The 21,274-nt window shown below is 32.7% G+C and overlaps 1 protein-coding gene across 2 annotated transcripts in view; it reads right to left on the minus strand.

Moving 5' to 3' along the window:
• DACH1 (dachshund family transcription factor 1) overlaps positions 1-21,274 on the minus strand; it is a 429,451-nt gene that overhangs the window by 127,600 nt on the left and 280,577 nt on the right. The window contains exons 4-5 of one of the 2 annotated variants that reach the window (XM_054446972.2): positions 9,510-9,665; positions 8,933-9,105 (exon numbers count right to left, since the gene is read on the minus strand). In XM_054446972.2, the coding sequence (XP_054302947.2) occupies positions 8,933-9,105; positions 9,510-9,665 (329 nt within the window). The remainder of the gene's footprint in view (positions 1-8,932; positions 9,106-9,509; positions 9,666-21,274) is intronic. The other variant, XM_054446973.2, reaches the window with a different exon arrangement.

Below are 21,274 nucleotides of genomic sequence, written 5' to 3' on the forward strand. Positions count from 1 at the left end.
ATTTAAAAGCTTAACTATTCAATTGAAACTTTCTATAAATTGAGACACAACATATTCAGTCATTTTACTTAATGTATAATTTCAATCTTTGGAACCTAATGTATTGTTCTTTGAAGAATTTCATTAGAGTAAAATCCATTGAGCAAGTAAGATTTGAATACATTGTTGCACAATAAATTAATTTATTTCATCAGCTTAATTCTTTTATCATATTTATATGCTTGCCTTTCCAGAGTATTCTATAAGATGGAGAATAATGGAGACAATAAAGAATTGCTTAGGAGAGAATCTCATAATTATTACTGAAACAAAATAGATAATGAGTTTTATTCAGACATAATAAGAAAGAAGCAGTTCAATGTCTATAAGAAAACTATGTAAAGTGGATTTATCATTTCATTTGTGTAATACCCTTTAACCTCCAACAAGGGGCTGAAGCAGGACAGAGAGAACGAATATTTAATTTAATACTTCAACACACTCCTTTATAGTCCTGCATCAACTTCACCAATCAATAAAACACAGTCTTTTGCAATGTTCCATCTTTAAAAAACTCGCCACAATAATAAATGAAAATTTAAGAGGAGTACTTTTTCACTGAAAAAAAAAAAGGTCATACTAATAAACTAATAGTAACAGGAGAACAAAAAAGGAAAAGCTGCATTTTTGCCTCTGGGTAGAACAAGAAGTATTTGGTGTGTAGGATAATTCAGAATCAAAAATAGAATTCAAAAACAACATACTCAGATTCTAAAATAAAAAGTGTAAAATTTTCAGTACTACACGCATGTGATTAAACATTTTAAAAATTGCATTATCTCAGCTACCCTCTCTCCACCTTAAAAATGTATTATATTTTATCAAATTAAAATATTTTCTTAGGGTAAGTATAATCACAACTCATTTCTCTAAAGGATTATTTCATTTAGCTTTTATTTATTTTGCTCTCCTTTTAATTCTCTTCATTTTTTGTTTTTCAATAGAGATTCCCTAACTGAACAGGATATAGAAGTGGGGAAACAATTTGTAATATTAAATGTTTGTTGTTGTTGTTTGTTTTTTTGAGTCAGAGTCTTGCTCTGTCACCCAGGCTGGAGTGCAGTGGCACAATCTCGGCTCACTGCAACCTCCACCTCCCTGGTTCAAGCAATTCTCCTGCCTCAGCCTCTGAGTAGCTGGGATTACAGGCGTCTGCCACCACATCCAATTAATTTTTTGTATTTTTAGCAGAGACGGGGTTTCACCACGTTCGTCAGGCTAGTCTAAGTGATCCACCAGCCTAGGCCTCCCAGAGTGCTGGGATTACAGCTGTGAGCCACCAAGCCCAGCCTAAATGTTATCTTCATATAACTTTTAATTTATAAAGTTGATGAAGTTGGCCAGCACTTTACATAACCAAAACTTCTCAGCTTTAAGACAACTCAGGCTCAAATACATTAGTTCAATGAGTATTTACCGAACACTTACTATGTACCAGGCAGGAACTAGGTTCTGGTTATATAAAATTAAGTAAAACTGACAAAAATTATTTTCCCCATGGGGCATATATCACACCTGGTAACTGTTGTTAGTGAAATGCAACATCATTCACACTAAGAATGGTGTTCAAATTCCTTTGCTTTGGAAAAATGTGCAAAGAAGACAAATAGCAGAATTGGAATCCTGTATTCAGAAAAATGCTTAAAAGTACTTTTAAGAGACAGTCAATGATGTTAGCATGCTTACACCTAGTTGAGGACTAGGCAGCCCAAATCAAGATTCCATAGCTGAGGAAGCCCCAAACAATATTTACATAGGTTTTTAAAAAACTTTGATTATGGAACTCAATAAATACTCAAGTTTTCTAAACATGAAACTGGCAAGGCCCCGTGAAACAACTTAATATAATCTGAAACAACTTAACTTTATTCTCCTGTTGTCTTTTTGAACTTACTCATTGGTGGTAGAGGACTATATTTTTCCCAAGTGTGTATGAAAATTCACGTAGCCTTGTAACTTTTTAGGTTGCTATTTGATAATATAAAGTTACTTTAAGCAGCAAAATAAAATCTTGACTCAGGAATTATAATTCAGCACCATCTGACAATAAATGCTGGCATCTTCATTAAAAGGTAGGACTTCTTTCTTTACTACAGCCAAGGGATATAGAGGTGAAGGAAGAACAGCAAGGAAAAAAAGGTAAGTGCTGATTCGACCAGCATTGCCTTTAACTGGCATCAATCTCTCCTGCTTGGTAAATGTTTAAAGTCGATGTTTAACTTAGTAAGGCACAAATGTATGTTCTTACAGGCCACCACCACTATGAGCCTCTCATCTGCAGTTCCCTTGATGAGTCTAATTCATCCCGATGTTCCTTTGACCCTTGAGTTTCCTGCATAGTTACATCTGGAGGCTTGGTTCAAGTTGATGTGGGGGTACAACTACTTCATAGATGGTGTTGCAAGCTTCTATAATGAGCGTAATGTCTGCTTGGTTGCCTTTTATGATGCCAGCCACCACTGATGATCATGGCCACAATTCATCACTTCATTAGGGCTTGTAATTTCCTACACACTTATTTTCTAGAAGGTTTCTATGATCACAAAGTTACCTCATGAATCATTTGATTATTCTAAGGATCAGTTTTTATGGAAAAGGCAGGAAAAATGCTTGATCCCTTCCATGTATTTATCTTTAAGCCTTTATTGTCCTTTAAAAACATCAGTTCCCCCGAAATTCCCCAAATGTGAACAATGAGTTTCTTTTTTAGTATTGTTATAAAATCATGCATTTAAACATGTGATGTATTTCAAGGCCTGGATGTTTCATTAGTGGTGGTTGTGTTGTAATACTTTCTTTTTTAGGTTAACATCTTTTTTCATATTTGATATCAATATTCAAATAAACCTAAAGAGAACATACATATTATTTTTTAAAACCAAGTAAAATTAAATAAATTTTTGTGAAAAAAATTTATGTCTAAAAGCTCTGCATACACTTGGAGATTTTTATGTTTGTACAAAGAATAAACTATTCTGTAACTAAAAACAAACATGAAGTATATGATGTCACATTGCTCTAAGATTCACTCTACTTTGTGAATAAGGTCACTCTGGTTGTAGTTTTTATAATCTTTTCACATTTTAAACTTCATGCAAGTAACATCCTGTTTCCTAATACAGTATTTTAAGAACTTGCTTTAAAGTATGAGTACAATTATAAACAGCGTTTTTCAATGTTTAATTCTTTAAATGAGAACGTCACAAACTCTCTCTCTCACACACACACACAGACACATAATAGATCAGCAAAGAAAATTAACAAATTTAAGTCATATTCCCTATTTTCAGAAAACTGTAATGTGTCGTAAGAAGAAAGATGTGTATCCAACAATGTAGGGTAACTTGAATATCATCATATTTCTCAAAAACAATTCTATGTTATCTCTGAAAAAAAATCTTAAAATGCATTTAAAAATCTGCTTTGCATACTATGCACTACAAACCCAAAAGTCCTGATTAAAATAAAGCTGTGTATAAAATTTTTATTAGGTAAAATGAGCAAAGCAAAAAAAAGAGAGACAGAGGTCTCACCATAGAATTATGACTATATTTCACAGGCTTGACAGGGATTCCCTGCAAAATTCTAGAACTTACTTTTAAACAAATGATTTTGGACACTTGGAGAGAAAACAAAATAGTAATGAGAAGAAAATAATGTCGGTATATAAAGACTTCCAAGGATTAAATAAATAGTAATTTAATCTTCATGACAACCTGATGGGGTAGTGTTGTTATTACATAAAATACAAATATATTAAATAATTTGTCTATGGTCACACTGGTTGGAGGTGATAAAGTCGAAATGCAAATCCAAGTAGTCTTCTTTCAGAATACATGCCTTAAATCACTAAAATATGCTGCGTTTCTTCTTTTCAATATTACTTCTATTTCAGCAAGAACGCTCTTTTCAAAATCTTTATAACATTGTGAATTTATTAAATAAAAACTGAGAAAAATATTGATTCATTCAGGAGAATTTGGGGTTACATAATGAATGATACCTAAGATAATCAATTAATAGAACATTTCAACCTATTAGGAATTCTCCAATGACAAAAGAAATTGATCTCTTGATTTATATTGTTTATTTTACTCAGTTGTTGAAGGTAATAAAGGAATACATCCTTTTAAAATTTGGAAATGATACAAAGGTGGCATAAATAGCTAATGTGATAGTCTGGGATGTTAATATTCCAAAGTATCTAAAGACCCTAAATCAATGGAACGAAAACTAAAAAACTTAATGTGGATAAATAAAAATTCCTAACACAAATAAAAGATGAAGAAAAACTGGCTTAACAGAATTTTATGTCAGAAAGGCATGAAATGTACTGAGTCAGACATTCAACTACCAAACAAAATCTTTGGAACTATGACTAGATTTATAGATGATTGTCCAAACTGAGGGTGATGTCTAGCGTCTCTTCATTGCACAATTCACTTCTAGAGTATAGTGTGGTAGAGGGTGACTTCAAAAAAAAAAGGCAATCAAAAAGATGAAGAATAGTCAGAACAAATTAGAATAATTGGCCTAGAAAACAGAAACACTATAGGCACTAAAACAGAAGGCTTATTGAAATGGCTAGAACCTAGAAGAATTAGTAGACATTTTTCTTCAAATAAAATATAACAAAGTTAAGGTAGAAGCTATTGAGATGCAAATTTTAATTTGATTAATGAATATACTTCTCACTCTTAAATCTGCTGAAAATAGATTAGGTATCCTACAAAAGCTTAGATATATGAAAATGAATAAGAAGGATGTGGGAATTATTTCTCCATTATGGGGGAAGCTGAATTACATAACATCTCAAGTCTAAGTTGCTTTATGTTCTATGAATGCTAAACAGAAAAAGTATATGGGCATCATTGACTCATAAGAAATTAATACAGGTGCAGTTTATAATTATTTAATATATCCCTACAGATATTTAGGGGGAGAGAGAGAGGAGAGGAAATTGTGCGTATATCCACACAACTAGGAATTTTAATTCGAATTATTATTGTCTAAAGAGTATATGTCAATTTCCTCCTCAAAATAATCTTGATTATACTCAATACAACCAGCCATAGAAAGTCTAAGTTCAAGACTTTAGCAGACTCTCTCATGAACGTCTGCATGTAAAGCAAATAACAATGCCATAGTGGGAAAGTCTTCATCTATCTAGTTTTCTTTTCCTCGGTGCATTTAATTCTTTCAACCCTAAATTATCAATTATTTTAATTTTTTTTCTACTTGGCTCTATTGTGTTTGCGAGTTTAGTTTGAGCTGCTTCAGTTTTCCATAGCCTGGGATTCATGTGGATTTGGGATAATCAGAGGTCTAACACAGGTATCGACAAACTTTTTTGGTAAAAGGCCAAATAGCAAGTATTTTAGTCCACTCTGTCTTTGTATGTGAAAATAGCCATAGACATTACATAAATTTAGATGTGGCTCTGTCCGCAGAAAAAACTTTATTTACCAACACTACATTTTGAATTTCATATAGTTCTCATGTGTCATGACATACTTTTCTTTTTATTTTTTCCCAACCACTTAAAAATGCAAAACCATTCTCAACTCACAGGCCATAAAAACCAGCAGCAGAATAGATTTCACCCAACGTTGGAGCTTGGGGATTCAGACCCTGCTTCATTTCATGTATTGGCATTGATATATTAATGAAAAAAACTTTTGGAGCTCCTTTACTTCATAGAAACAGCTAAACAAAGAATATTTTTAAAATATGTAACTCTGAAAGCTATATTTTTGCTTCTCTTTTGTCCTACAAATTCTTATTGCCATTTGCATTTAGATTGAGTTTTAATTTTAAGTTTTGTCATTACTCTTAAAAAGTGTAAACGGTATATTCCAGCATTTAGAACATCTCTCAAAGTTCTATTTTCTCTTTAAAGGCTATTTCTCCTGTTGCTTTATAATTCCGTCATATGAGCTCAATCTTCTATGATATTTAACACTTCACTTGCAACAGACTTTCACACTTATTAATAGAATCTTCCCAGGCAAACCAATGTGTAGTCCCTATTCTAGTTACCCACATGTGTCCAATACTGTTAAAGGTGACATAGGAGTCAGCTGTTTTCTTTGAGGAAAATAAAAACTTCCCCAAAACTAAACTTAATTAACATCTATTAAGCGAGTTTACTAAACTCTTCTTGTTCTATACAGTCAACCAATATATACATTTAGACAGGTTGATTTGTTAACTTGTTCTCTCTATACTTAGAACTTCTTGGAGGACCTATTCCTCACCCTTATTCTCCGAGGACACTCACTTGATTTTTTATCTGGTTATCTGGATGTCTTTAAGCATCTAAAACTGTTAGAATTGTCTCATGCCTTTCTTAAAATGTGTTTACTTTCAATAATCCTTACCTGTCAGTATCAAATTTGAAGCTATACGAATGGCCTGTCTCACAAAATAAGGTCACCGTGATAAAAAATGGGCCTTTCAGCCCTTCCACAACAGCCAATTGAACTTCACTTTGATGTTGGCAATAAAAACTATCAGATTTTACTTTCTGTAATCATTCTCAATTAGAGCCTTTGTTCCCTATTTGGCTGCTACTATTACCATTTAATCAACACTTTCAAAATCCACAATTCCCTTTAATCTGCATGTAACCAAGTTTCTGAAAATATTTGCAACAAGAGAAGAAGTGAGATATCTCTATGACTTAGTAGGTGTTGGCACATATCTTAAAACATAAAGCGACCTCACTTTCTTCTCTTTTTGTGTATTTTCTTCCTTTCTCCATATATCCCCCTCCTTTCCATTCCTAAACTTAATCTAGGAAAACACGGGAATGTTTCTGACTTCCCAATCATTGAGTCCAGAATTATTTTCTATAGACTTCTTCCAGAGGAAACTCAACTTCTTCCTCCTACTTATCTAAACTCTGACAACCAAGGATGTATTAAAAGGAGATCCCCTAAGTATTCTAATTAACAAGTAGCACAACTATTTTTTAAAATATGTGTATATTGCAAAATAAAATAAATCAAGCATCCTGATATAAATAAATGCTTTTTGATGCAGGAATATGTAAGCCATCCCTCATGCAAATATTAGCTACAGGTCATAACTTAGACACCCATTATGACTTTAAACTGCTAAAATCTGCTCTTCTATGATATGTTTGCCTTATTTATTAATGTAAATCTTACCTAAATGAGAGATTTTAGTTACCAGTTTTGAAAGTAAAAGTTACATAATTAATATTATGAGATGATTCTTTATAGTAATCACGACCAGATTTTTTTAATGAGAATAATCACATCGTATACATTAATACTTAGTACCTTGTAACATTTGCTTAAAGTAGCCATTGACTACAATGACGGGAAGACTTAAATGGGTTTTTCCCTCCGCCAAACTCCTCTTCTAGATAACTTTAATGAGTGAGGCAATCAGAGTGCTTAATTCTCAATAATACCTGTTACCTAACATCATCATAAATTAAACAATACGGTGATATATTGCTTATTGAATAATCTGGTAACAGTATCCCTCTTAGAGAAGAGTTTTCAAAGGTCTTTTTATCAGTTCCTTGGCTGATAACAATGTGGCACTCACTGGCGCTCTCTGAAGTGGCGATCTTTGAGTAGTTGATCCGCGTCTTGTGAGACTTTTGGTTATTTTTTCCTCTGGTATTGATACTACGTAAAATGACCAAAGCATCTGGGACACATCTTTGTTTCTAGAGCCATTAATATAAGAAAAATTCCTATTTGCATATTATTCAACATTGTATGTAAGTAGTAACAGGGCCCTTTTTTTTTTTTTTTTTTTTTTTAAGACGGAGTCTCACTCTGTCGCCGAGGCTGGAGTGCAGTGGCGCGATCTGGTCTCACTGCAAACTCCGCCTCCCGGGTTCACGCCATTCTCCTGCCTCAGCCTCCCAAGCAGCTGGGACTACAGGCGCCCGCCACCACACCCAGCGAATTTTTTGTATTTGTAGTAGATACGGGGTTTCACCATGTTAGCCAGGATGGTCTCGATCTCCTGACCTTGTGATCTGAACAGGGCTGTTTATACAAGATGTGCTCCAGAGGCTACCCTAAATTTAAGTGTATTGTATTCAGAAAAATGGGATAATTGTAATGTCAAATAATGATCATGCAGCATAAAATATCTTGTACTTAGTTTAAAAATTAATAATCTATTCTTAATTTTTTGATATTTCTTACTCCTTAGCCAATCAGACAATGCAGTTAAAATATTTTGATTTAAGTACACATTTTAAAATAATATGAAAGTAAAAGATATTTACCTATATAACACGTACGATGCACACACATACACACACAGATACACAGGGATAGAGGAGACAGAGTTGTGTATATATGCACATATGAAGTTTATATAACAATAATGTTACCTTTAATTTAGTGTATTTTTGAATTTATGGAAACTTCCAATTTTATTACTTCATTTAGTTTTTACAACATAATCCACACTGGATTATGCCTTTATTAGATATTTACTAGAATCAGGAAGATTGAATTACACATCTAAGGTGACAGAGCTAGAAAGTGGCAAAATTTATCCCTTCTGGCCTTCTGATTCTCCACACATAAATGCTCATAACACCACACACACATACACACAACTACCTATGTAAGAACACACACAATTTGAACTATAACATTTAATGTCCTATGTTTTTCTCTATCTTAATAGATATATGGAGAATTTAAAGCAACCCTAGCCTGCCTAAGTAATGTGCCCCTGGAGCCATTTGCTACAAGTGATTTTTTTTTAATATTTCTATTTACTATCACTTAGCTTTTTAGAGTTCAGACGTACTTATGGAATAAGAAAAATGGATTAAGGGATGGTGGCTTAAGATGAACATACCAAAATAATTGTATAAAAAAAGAATTACCTTAATAACTGATGTCTCAACTCTGGATGGGGGACTCTGAACTTGTGCTGCTGCTGCCATATTTGCAATGGTGCTGAGGTGGTTCATCTGGCTCATTGCCATGGTGACAGATGCTGGAGGTAGGCTGACAGGAATTAGAGGGTGGGGCATCATCATAAAAGGAAGTTCCAGTCCTATAAAAAATGCACATATATCATCATTGCTCTGGAGGACATAAATCATTAAAAATTGAAACAGTCAAAAGTTTTCTAATAACGGCAGTCAAAGAAAAAATATTTTTCCTCTTCGTATGCAAAAATTTCACTCACTACTCAGGGAAACCAGGCTTACAGCTATCTGGTTTGGTGCCATGGTTTATCATTTCCTAACTTATCCTGTGTTTAATACAAATGGTCAATTCTTTGCTATATTATTCCTATAATCAGTCTGAATCTTGCTTAAAATACTAGGGTTTTCTTTAACTTATCCCAATTAGCTATGTAGATATAGTATATCTCTTTATTATGTCCTATTTTGCCAACTGATATATACAATTTTAAAAAACTACGATTTTTAATACTAAAGAATGCCATCGTACCATTTGGCAGAAGGTGGCTCTGCTGAAGATGGTTGAGAGGATGACTAAGTGGAAGGCTATGTGCTCCAGGCATGCGGGGGTGGGTTACAGAGGCCTGAGGTCCCTGGGATGGGGAAGTGGACAGTGTTTCCTTATCCCAGGAACCATCACTGCTGCCTGTGGGGAATGAATATAAATTACTTGGATATAATATTATTCCAAATCTTCCAATGACTAACTTAAAATGAGGTTTTGAAAAAATATATAACATTTGGAGTTGGAAAACTGATTTCTAGGGAAATAAGCCGAGGTAAATAAATTTCCCCTAAGCTGCACATTCTTTTTGATTTTCTATTTCTTATATAGGATCTCAAAATTTAAAAAAATATATATTTCTGCAACATTTAACCTAATGGTGGAGTCTAATACTGTTTGGCTATCCAGCTTAATATGAAATGGTTTCTATTATATTAACCAGATAATTAATTACTCCTTGGAACTGAAACACACTAACATTTATAGAATGCAAAGTTATCCTTGTAGTAAATGACATCCTAGCCATCAGATAAAGTGCCTAACTTCATTACACAGCAAATCCAAAAAATGGAGCCATTAAACATCCAGCTTGGTTAGACATTGTACAGAGAACACAAAAGATCACTTTATAGAATATAATGCCAAAGCAAAAATTAAATATGCATGCATGTGTGTGTGAATAAATACATCACTTGTTTTCAAATAAAGAGAAACATACATTATGTCTCCATGTCAGTGCCACTCAACTGAGGGCTTGCATTTCAATATTGGTGGCAATGCCTTAGATTTAAAAAGATCATGAAATACCTTATTAGAATACTCCTTGGAAGGTGTTTATAAATCATTTCAATTTAGATGTGCTCCCAAATTAAATTAACATTAATTTATTCCTTAACTGAATCTGTTGAAAATACAAACTATCCACTTAGAGGAAATTTCTGTAATATCCCTATCAGCTCATGACTTTTTTATTTCTTAAAAAAGGAAACCATATTTTCATATAATATGCATAGAAACAGCAAAGTTGGTAAAACTCCAATTTAATGCTTTAGCTCCGCTAAAAGCCTCATTGTAAAATCTCTACGACATAGTTTTTAATGAAGAATACTTAGTTACTGCCATGATTTTTTTCCATTTACTTCATGAAGACAGTTAAGGTTCAATATAAATTCAAACTCATTAGCTCAATACTGTCTGGATCTTAGAGTAAATTGTTCAGAAGTGGGTAATGAAAACTCAATTCAAATTCTTCAGCAATCAAACAAAGCAATTTTATTAAACAATGAAAAGAATCAATTAAAATGGATATCTTTATTATCTTTATTATTTTACAAGAAACCATGACAGCTTTTGGTTTAAAAAAAAGTTTATAGCTTCATACAGAAATGACTCACATAAAAGAAATTTCTCCAGCTTGCTCCTACACTGTGATATAAAAGTTCTTTTCATATTCACAAATTTATACCCCTTATTTCTGTTCTCATAACTTTTTTGACACTTATCCCTAGGTACTAGTCAAACATGCAAGAACTATAAATAGATGAATTTTTCAAATGTATGATATCAAGAGATTATTATTATAACACATTTTAAACATCTACTCTTTACATTGCCTTTATCAAAGTACATGCAATTTTTTTATTATAGGCTTAATTCACAAAATCTGTGGGATTTGATTTGGTCAAATGTTATGATTCAGCATTGATTAAAACTGACTATTGGGATATAGAAATCACGCTTTGGAATAAATATTATTTTAATATAGAAATTGCACTGGAAATTTAGAAATAATAAGTAATTTTCTCTATATTTTATACTTCATTTAAAATCTTCAACAAATGTAATGATTACATTTTCATAGTAGATTGCATATTTGATGATAATTAACTAAAATATGGAGTGGAAAAATATACATTCATTATTTTGGATTCAGTTTGAGCTCCATTTACAGCTATAATCTACTTTTGTTTTTCTATTCACTTAAACTAATTTCCTTTTTTATTGAAGTCCTTATTGCCAGGATAAATAAATAAATGGGAAACAGTTATTTCTGCAAATATATTTAAATTTCACTCATATCAGTAGAGATGCACAATAACTCTATTTTTCACATTCTTAAGGTGTAAAATATTATCTTAAAATTCTGATTAAATCACTCTGAAAACAGACTACAGATAAAACACTACCCATTTTCACATCTGTTTTTGCGTCACAGATATCAGTCCCTTGTGCACAGGTAAATATCAAGCATTCATATGTGAATTTTCCCTAGTAAGTTTCTAATACTATATTAGATTTTCTCACTACATAGAATGCTTCTAGCCATCTCCGCCAATCATCATTTGTTAAATACTCATGATGTTAGCTCATTTGGGTAATAAATAGAGCAAACAATTAAGAAACTAAGTCTGATGAAAAATATACAATATATAACCAAGTCAGTTATATATTGACTTGGTTAATATATAAGTGATTTTTGCATTATTTATAACATCCTTTTCCTCTATTAGCATGAATAAATAAGAATTGAAAATAGGCCACCTCAGAACAAGACATGCCCATAGTTATGAAGTGCATATTTTCACAATTTTATTTTAAGCCAATATATAGCACGATATAAACCAGTATATATACACTATGCTTACACACAAACATATATACACACATAAATACCTTTAAAATTCATATTTACTATTAAGACTGCAAGAAACAGCAGCAGATTCAATATATAAGAAATTTCTAACATTTGGCAGGGGAAGATAGAAACAGAAAAAACTGACTTACTGCTATTAAGAATATACTAATAACTACATATTTAAATATATGGAATTTATATATAAAGAGTGACTGTGTGTGTTTAGATTTTCTTTTGTGTAAAAGATGGGACAAGCAAGGTTATTTCAAGATTTAGTGTAACTGAAATTCAAATATGTAAGGACTAGGTGTGGAAGGTCCTCTCTCCGCTTAGTCCCTCCCCATTCCAACATTAAAACAAAGCTTCTGAAAAATAAGTTTGATGTAATATCTTAGTCTTCATGGGCTCAGACTATTTTCCTTGGCTTACCCTCACTTGATATTTTTATTGCATTTTATGATACATCTTTTAAGATGGACCAGGTTTTAAATGCAGAAATATATCCCTAAATTGTGAAAGCCATCCCTACTCTAAAGGTACCAGATTATTGAATAGTCAGAAATGATGGGTTACAAATATAAAATGGTTTTCATTTTCCTCTAATTACTGCCTTCAAAAAAGCTTTGTCAAGTTTCCCTATTCTGTCCCTTAAGAGCCTTGAGCAGATTTTGAATATAATAAATCCACTCTAGTTAACTGTCATCTCTGCTTCCCCATCCCCACTAGCATTAGCCATTTCTAGAGTCTAGGTATCTGGAGGACAGAAGCTAGCTCAGCTTTTCAACCATCCTGTCTTCCTCCTCTCCTTCTTCTGGGTAATAAAATAAACGTCTCTTGCTTAAATGGTTCCTGCTTAAATTTCCCCTGCACTGCAACTTCTGTGGCTACTCCTTTAGGCCATTGACATCTTCCAAGTTGTAAAGGCCTAAATCTAAACATTTCCATGGTGGTAATGTCTGATCCTTCAAGGGAATCCTTACTGAGGAACTTCCAACTGCACAAATCCCTCATAGTAGAATCTCCTCCAGCTTCATGATCGTCTAAGCTCCTTAAACTCCCATTGCCTCTTGATAATAAGGCCCTCCTGCTGGTGTAAATCCTCTTGTTCTGATGCCCACTTTCTCCAGCCTGCTCCCTTCTCCTCAGTTCTTTACCACCGCCTCCAACCCCTGCTCCCAATCAGCAGTTCACATTAAGCAGAAATCCAGCTACCAAATGAGGTGGAAACATCCGCAATCCTTGAGTAATTCTCTTGGAATTTTCCTCCCTTGACCTTCTCAGTGAGGAAGCATACTCAAAGAGGAATTACTAAACCACAGCCATACCTGTCAGTTGCTGTCCTTTCACTAGAATGATCTCTTCAAATCCCATCTTATAAATGAATGTTCATAAATGAGTGTGGTCCATTCTTATAATGGAAGAAGGTGGTTGTTCATGGAGTCTGGAGTGATAGTTAAGACAGCAATGCTGATTCAGTTGCTGTTAATAAGTACCAATTGTTTTTTACTTTCTTTAAAGTGAGGGGTACCTGACAGCTTTTGTTGTTGTTGGAGACCACAGAAAAAATTGTATTTAATATCCTGTTACATAAACACACACAAGAAAATGAACAACAAATATGGCTATATTATAAATCAAATTTTAGTAACTGGTTCTTGTAAATAAACTGAAATAAAGGGAAAGAATAAAGAGAAATAAAGGGAAGCACAATTTTTAGGTAGGAAAGGGAATGAAAAATGTTTTGGAGAAAGATATTCTTAGTTTCTCTACTAAAAACACAATAACAATTTTGAGTGTGTGTACGCACAGCACCAATTATAGTCTTAGTCCAAATAATTATACATATTCATGAATTTGTTCATTTCATTCCTAAATATATCCAACGAGAAACAGGTTCCCAAAGAGAAGTCCACAGTATTTCTATGCATTTTACGTAGAACACACATAAAAGAATCAAACACAAAACTAAAGTGATCTGTAAAATACAAATGCCTTTTAAATTACATGCATTAAAATAGTAAAAGTATATTTGACTACTGTATTACTATCATTTATACCTAGGTGACATGTAACTATTTGTTAAGATTTTCCCACAAGCTGACCCTGATAAAGGAGGCAAATCGCAAAGGGACTAACAGTCACACCACTGCTTATTGAGTGACACTGATAGATTGTGACGGGAACCTGACATTATCAAGATTCGTTTACAATGAAAATGACGGCAAGAGCAGGCATTTACTCCATACCATTGGAGACCACTTAGAAAGACGTCAACTCCATCTTAACAACAAAAACAAAACTTCTAAATAAAAGTAAATACTAGTCACAGGTGCTACAGATGTTCAGCTGTGACTTCAGAAGTAGGTGAGAGAATAAACAAGTTATTACCTTTTAGTAGATTAAGTTCACTCTATTAAAAAAATGATATAAAACATCAGCAGTAATGCTACTATTTTGCATGAGTTGCGGAAACAGTCCTTTCATGAAAGTTATTGTAATATAGTCTTTAAGTATTCTTTTGAATAACTATTTAATCCCAGTTGATCTACTTTAGGATATAAAAACACTGAAATCTCCTGATGCTTTGGTTTGACTTTATCACGCTACTAAAATGAGAAAAGAAGAAATCTTCTAGGGATATAATTAATTAGGGACACAGTTTAAAATGTTCCTGTTTTAAGTGTAGTGGTTTAGCAAAGAAAATGCTACAAGTGCCTCCTAACTGGTATTGCAAAATAATGTCCACAGAGTAGGTCAGCACATGTATCATGTTTGATCTGGAGGTTCTGGGAAAAAAAATCTCTGGTTGTCTTTCATGTAACCAATTCTGCTTGGCTTAATATTCTTACATCAATTTATTTTTTTCTTCAGATAAAAATAATGTTGTTATAAATTCTAACTGCCCCATTACCTATAAATATATCATTTAGGAAAATATGTTACTTTCCCATAAATAATTAGATATTTTTTCTTTAGTTATCTATCACTAACTAAATCTTACCCTGTGTTACTTGAACGTCAGATATAGTTAATTAGGAATGTGAAACTCTTGCCATACCAGGGTACTTTTATCTTACCTATGATGTTTTCTTTTGAATGCAGAGCTGTTTTGATATATTTTATTTTATATGCATTGTTTATAACATAATACTGATGCTATTAGTGTTCTTGGACTTGTCAAAACTTTGTTCATTCTAAATTTCTTCACTTACTTAAGCTATTGGTATTGCCCTACATACTCCACAATGGTGCTGAAAGTAACAATAAGTGAAGTTGTACAAAGCACACACAAATTAATGGAAACTAGAACTGCTTATTTTTAAATTTTGGCTGAATATTCTTTACTATGGCCAATGATTATTGAACTAAAGAGAATGGGAAACAAACCGTAAAATCAAATCTGATATCCAAGTGACTAATGTAATATGAAACGATACTTAATGAACAGGCAGACATTACTAAAAACAATGGCTTCTTTGTCCTGAGAAACTTTGGATAATTATGAAAAACAAAAATAGCATTAGGAAACTTAAAATAGACAATGGTTTCAATTTTAAATAGCTTTCATTTTGGAACTCATAAAATTTATTTAAATGAATTTATATATATAAATAACAATGCTTCATGTATTTTTCCTTATGTCGTAGTCAATTTCAGAAAGTTTTGATGCAACTCAGACTAAAAGAAGTAGGGTCATAATTATAAAGATAAAAGGTAAAATACTATATGTGCAGAAGAGAGAGAGAACTCTATCAGAAAACACTGGTTTTTTGAGGCCATTGTTATCTTTGGACTCATTAGCACCATGCTCTAAGTGTTAACCAGGGAAAATAGATCCACACACCAAAATAAAACAAACAAATGCAGACTGGGTAAATAGTTACATAGATTTTTGTATAAGAAAAAATTAGTAGCCAGATTGATTTGTATTGACTACATTTTTAGGTGTCTTGTAAATACAGAGTATAAGCTGATTGTAAGCAAGAGCCAAATGTTGCTAGTCAGTGGAAATGAAACGGAAAAAAATTGGTTAATTTCTACAACTTAAGTATAATTTGATTACGGATAAAGGACAATGTAGAAATGACCACACAATGTTCATACACACTTTGCTATCTAAAACTTATTCATACAGTTCTTCAAAATAAAGCAGTTTGGCATAAAGTATCTATGCTAATTTTGCTTTCCATCTTTTAGCGTTTCTTATTGCCAATGTTAATGAATTTCTACTTTTTCTAACTTTGCCTCACCATATTATTCTTCTATTAGGCAAACCAATGAAGTAGAAATTCTTTCTCTAAGGATATTGTAATTTCCCTATAGATTTATAATCACATTAAATAAAATGGTGAGTTATATTTTATATATTGTTAGTGGGGTAATCAATGTCAAGGTATATATTACAATGTTTTCATGCTCATGTACAAATGTTGCCCATGACAAAGTGAAATAAGTTTTAATTTTCATGGTTTTATACAATGTTATCAGTTTCCAATTATTTGTGTTGAAATTGAAAACTTTTTTCCCACTTGAGGAAAATTGCTATTGAATTTTCCAAAAAGCATAAAACCTTCATAAGTGAGATGGTATGTTTTGGCAATTGTCTTGATATTTCTCATATGTATGGATTTAAGTATTAATTTATCTCCTTCCTAAACCTGGTTAGCCTCAAAGAAGGACATGACCAGCGAGTTTTATAAGCCAGGAACCTAGGAATCCACTTTATCTGCTCATCTCTTCCTGTGCACCATCAGCGCCCAACTCCTTTTTCATGTCCTATTGATTTCATCTCTATTATTCATCTTTATTTTGTCTGTTTTTACCTCAGCTACTGTAATCAAATTTAGGACCACTACTTTTAATTACAAATCTTATACTGTCACTCCCCTGATTGGGGGTCTTCATTTTTTTGCCATTGTTATTAAGAAAAATATTTTTAAAGTTTGTCTTAATGTAAGTTTCATGTGGTCAAGCCTGTGTCTTTTTTTTTTTTTTTCTCATCATTGTATCCACAGAAATAAATAAGGTAAGACTAACTTTCAATCAGTTTTTGAGCTGAGAGCTTCAAATCCCGACCAATTCTCACATTTACATCTGGTAAATATCATTGTGGCAATAAAAGTGTTCAGATATAGCCTTTGTTATGGAGCAGCTTATGATATGCAGGAGAGGCGCATGCACATATAATAACATGTATTTGCCTAATTATTATTGTTATTATTATTTTTTATACAGAATCTCACTGTCACCCAGGCTGGAGAGCAGTGGTGCAATCTCAGCTCACTGCAACCTCCGCCTCCCGGGTTCAAGCGATTCTTCTGCCCAGCCTCCAGAATAGCGAGACTACAGCACACGCTGTATTTTAGTAGAGATGGGGTTTCACAATCCCAGGCTGGTCTCGAAGTCCTGAGCTCGTGATCTGCCGCCTCACCTGCCCAAAGTGCTGGGATTATGGGCATGAGCCACCACGCCCAGCCCTAATTATTATTCTTAACTGTAATTAAAGATAGAGAAGATAAAGAATGGTAATACGTTTAACATTTTGGAAATAAGCTTAATGGAACTTAATAACTGTTTAGATATAAATGGAGATGAAGTGAGTAAAATATGAAAGATGAATTCAGCATCTAGATGAACAGTTGTTGTATAGTGGCATAATTAAGGAGGCAATAATGATGATGATAGTATCTAGTATATATCATGTACTTAGAATGTGTTGGGCATTTTGTTAAGCTTTTATATGCATTATCCTAATTCTGAATTCACAATCCAAGCTTTTTATCACCCTTATAAAGAAGATCAGATTTTACGATGAATAAAATTCAGTTCAATATTGGACTGGTTGAATATGAGATGTTTCGGTAATAGTCATGCAGAGACTGACAACACGGAATTATAAATATGGGACTGAAATTTGGAAGAAAAGGAGATGCCCAGTGAGGAAGATTTGGAAGTCATTAATTTGTACATAGTAGATTAAGCCATGATGCTTTAAGCAGGTATGGAAAGAATAAAGGTATTGCTACCAAAAGTGTATTTCTACTATAAACCATAGAATAAGACTCAAATAAACCACATTGCACAATGTTTTAATCCTGAAGAGCTGAGCAAGAATAAGCCAATATTGGTATGTGACTCCTATAGTTTAATACAAGTTACACAGATTATAACAAATTCTTAGCACAAATGGTTGTATTAATGCATTTTTATAATATTCAAGTTTCTCCACTTATTTCTAAGCTAAAATATTCTTTTTAATAAGATAATCAATATGAATACATGAATGCCTGACATATCTTAGGCCCTCAATTAATAATGAATGAATGCACATTATGATTGAATTTAAAGATTTAACAATCCTAACTACTATTTAAGGTAGACAGCCTAAAGAAAGACAAAACCAAATAGACACAACTAAGAATAATTTCAAAATGTGCCATTAGTCCAACTTGTAATATGATAATCAGTTAGGATATCCAGTAATTACAAAGTTCATCTTAAAAACATGGAGATGTCTGCCTTTAAATTGAGGTACTGCATATAACAGAAAAGAATTCAGCTTATTTGAAGGACCATTGAAATAATATTATATTATAGGGTAGATTACATGCAGATGGCAGACTTGTTGAAAGCTACTGTTTATATGAAACCAAATCATTCTGACCATAGCTTCTATTATACATAGTGAAGACATTCTATTCAAAGCACTTTTCGTCAGTTTTTCGTGGGCATTCAGAGGATGAGGTTTTCAAGGTCAAAAGGACCAATAAAATTTTGGCTGCTGGCAATGGAAAGAACACTTAGGATCAGCAGCAATACAGATAATTTTATTTGTACCTTTATACTCCAATTTGGGGAAAATATAAGTACTCATTTTTATCCCAAGAACAAACGGTTACAAAACTCTTCTGTAGATTGCCGTGACAATGAGAGTTAGAATAAGAAAGAGCGTTAAAAACTATGTTTCTAAATAAGGATTTACTTTCTCAAAATATCAATCTTCATAGGCAAATATAAAGTAAAATTTAAACATTTTTATTCTTTTTATTTTAAAAATTATCTAATTTAATTATTGTAACCATAATGTGACCAATGAAGAAGATAAGGGGGTATGAACCTAGGTAAAGTTACACAATGATTCAATGTCTGTCTCGAGTGCTAAACACAGGTTTAAGTTTAGAAAAGATAACAACTCAGGATGGCATTTAGCTAAATCAGTCACATTCATGTTTGTTTCTTTTTCGCAAAAATTTTTCCCAACATCAATATTAAGAAGGTACATGCCTTGGTAAAAAATAAATAATGACTGATGAAATATGGCATCTTTTCTAAAATGGTCAAAGAAACAGGATTTTTTAAAATCCTCAACTTAAAATAACGTATTCAAATTATCGAAATAATAGTAATAAAGCTACTGAATTTTAAATACTTTCAGAGTGAGAGAAATCTACCTATTAAAAATAAGTATCTCCATGGTCAGGCACAGTGGCTTACATCTGTAATCCCAGCACTTTGGGAGGCTGAGGTGGGCAGATCACCTGAACTCAGGAGTTCAAGCCCAGCCTGGGCAACATGGGGAAACCGTCTCCACAAAAAATACAAAAATTAGCCAGACATGGTGGCACGCATCTGTAGTCCCAGCTACTCAGGAGGCTGAAGCAGGAGGGTTGCTTGAGCCTGGGAGGCAGAGGTTGCAGTGAGCCATGACCATGCCGCTGCATTCCAGCCTGGGTGACTGAGCAAGACCCTGTCTCAAATAATAATAAGAACCATCATCATCCAGGGGGCCCTTAATTAACAATGAATCGTTATCTGATTCCAAAAAATATTCTCCATTGTAAAATACTTACTATAATCTGTTATTTTCTTTGTAATCCCAAACTGTCTTAAATAATTTTAATATTTCCTCCAATGTTAAAATATTGCACCCTTTCTACTTTTTGCCTGTTCTTCCACACACATTCTCTCACATCATTACATCAGAGAATATTAAGATCATCATATACAGATGCTCTCATTTAGATAAGCCTGGTCTAAGACTTGAGGTCGCCTGGGTAAATGCATCTTGTTAAACTTACAGCATACGTTGTTCTTAATTAAAATAATTTATATGAAACAACTACTTAAGACTTCAGCTACTAGACTAAAACAAAATTTTTCAAAACGAATTAAATACCTAAGAACTTCCTTTAGTTAAAATGATCTGTGTAAAAACTGTTTTCTTCTTTGATTTTGAAATTTTGCTCTGTGAGCTTCCTATGAAGAGTTGCTTTTCAGAAAGAAACATCTGGAGTATACGCTTAGTGTAAGTATCTTTAAACCATGTCACAAGAACATAATTGTGTTATGGACATACCAATAAACAATAATGGAAAGACGACTTGTCTTTTAATACTTGTGTGTGCAAATTACTATGATGGGTGTTTTAAATATATTTATCCATTTTAAATCTAACTCACAAAAATATTAAGACTTTAAGAATAGAACATGGCTTAATTTTTGAACTGTGTCAACTCTCTACTGAACTGTAAAAATATTTTTTGAAAATCATTTAATTATGTGCATTTATTCAGGATAATATTAATATAATTTTAAATTTTAGATGAGAAATAAGATGGCTTTGAAAAACAATTTATGTTCTTATTTATGCCAAAATTAAGTTAACCCTGCATATTGGAAATCTTAGGGAGGCAAGACAACAGAAACGAACAGACTAAGATTATTATGCAGTCATATGAACTAGCAAAGAAATAGAGCAGAAAACGTAATTTAAAAATATATATATATATCCAGAATGTTACGGTGTACAGGCCAAGGAGCAAGAAATTGTATTTAAGCTTTGTAATACAACCTACAATTTATTTTTCTGTGTGTATTTGAATCATAGAATATTAGAGAACAAAATAGACATTGAAATCATTTGTTCATTCATTTTTTTTTAGCATATGCCGAACATCTATTTTGTTCCAGGCACTGTTGTAAGTACTGGGGAGATAGTAATGGACAAAGCAGATGAAACTTTATATCCTCATGGAGTTTATATTCAAACTGCAGGGAGGTTGAAAAAATAATAAGCAAATAAATAAAGTAATATTATATACCAATTATGGAAGGA

This window comes from Pongo pygmaeus, chromosome 14 (genome assembly GCF_028885625.2).
Source record: "Pongo pygmaeus isolate AG05252 chromosome 14, NHGRI_mPonPyg2-v2.0_pri, whole genome shotgun sequence".
Lineage (NCBI taxonomy): Eukaryota > Metazoa > Chordata > Mammalia > Primates > Hominidae > Pongo > Pongo pygmaeus.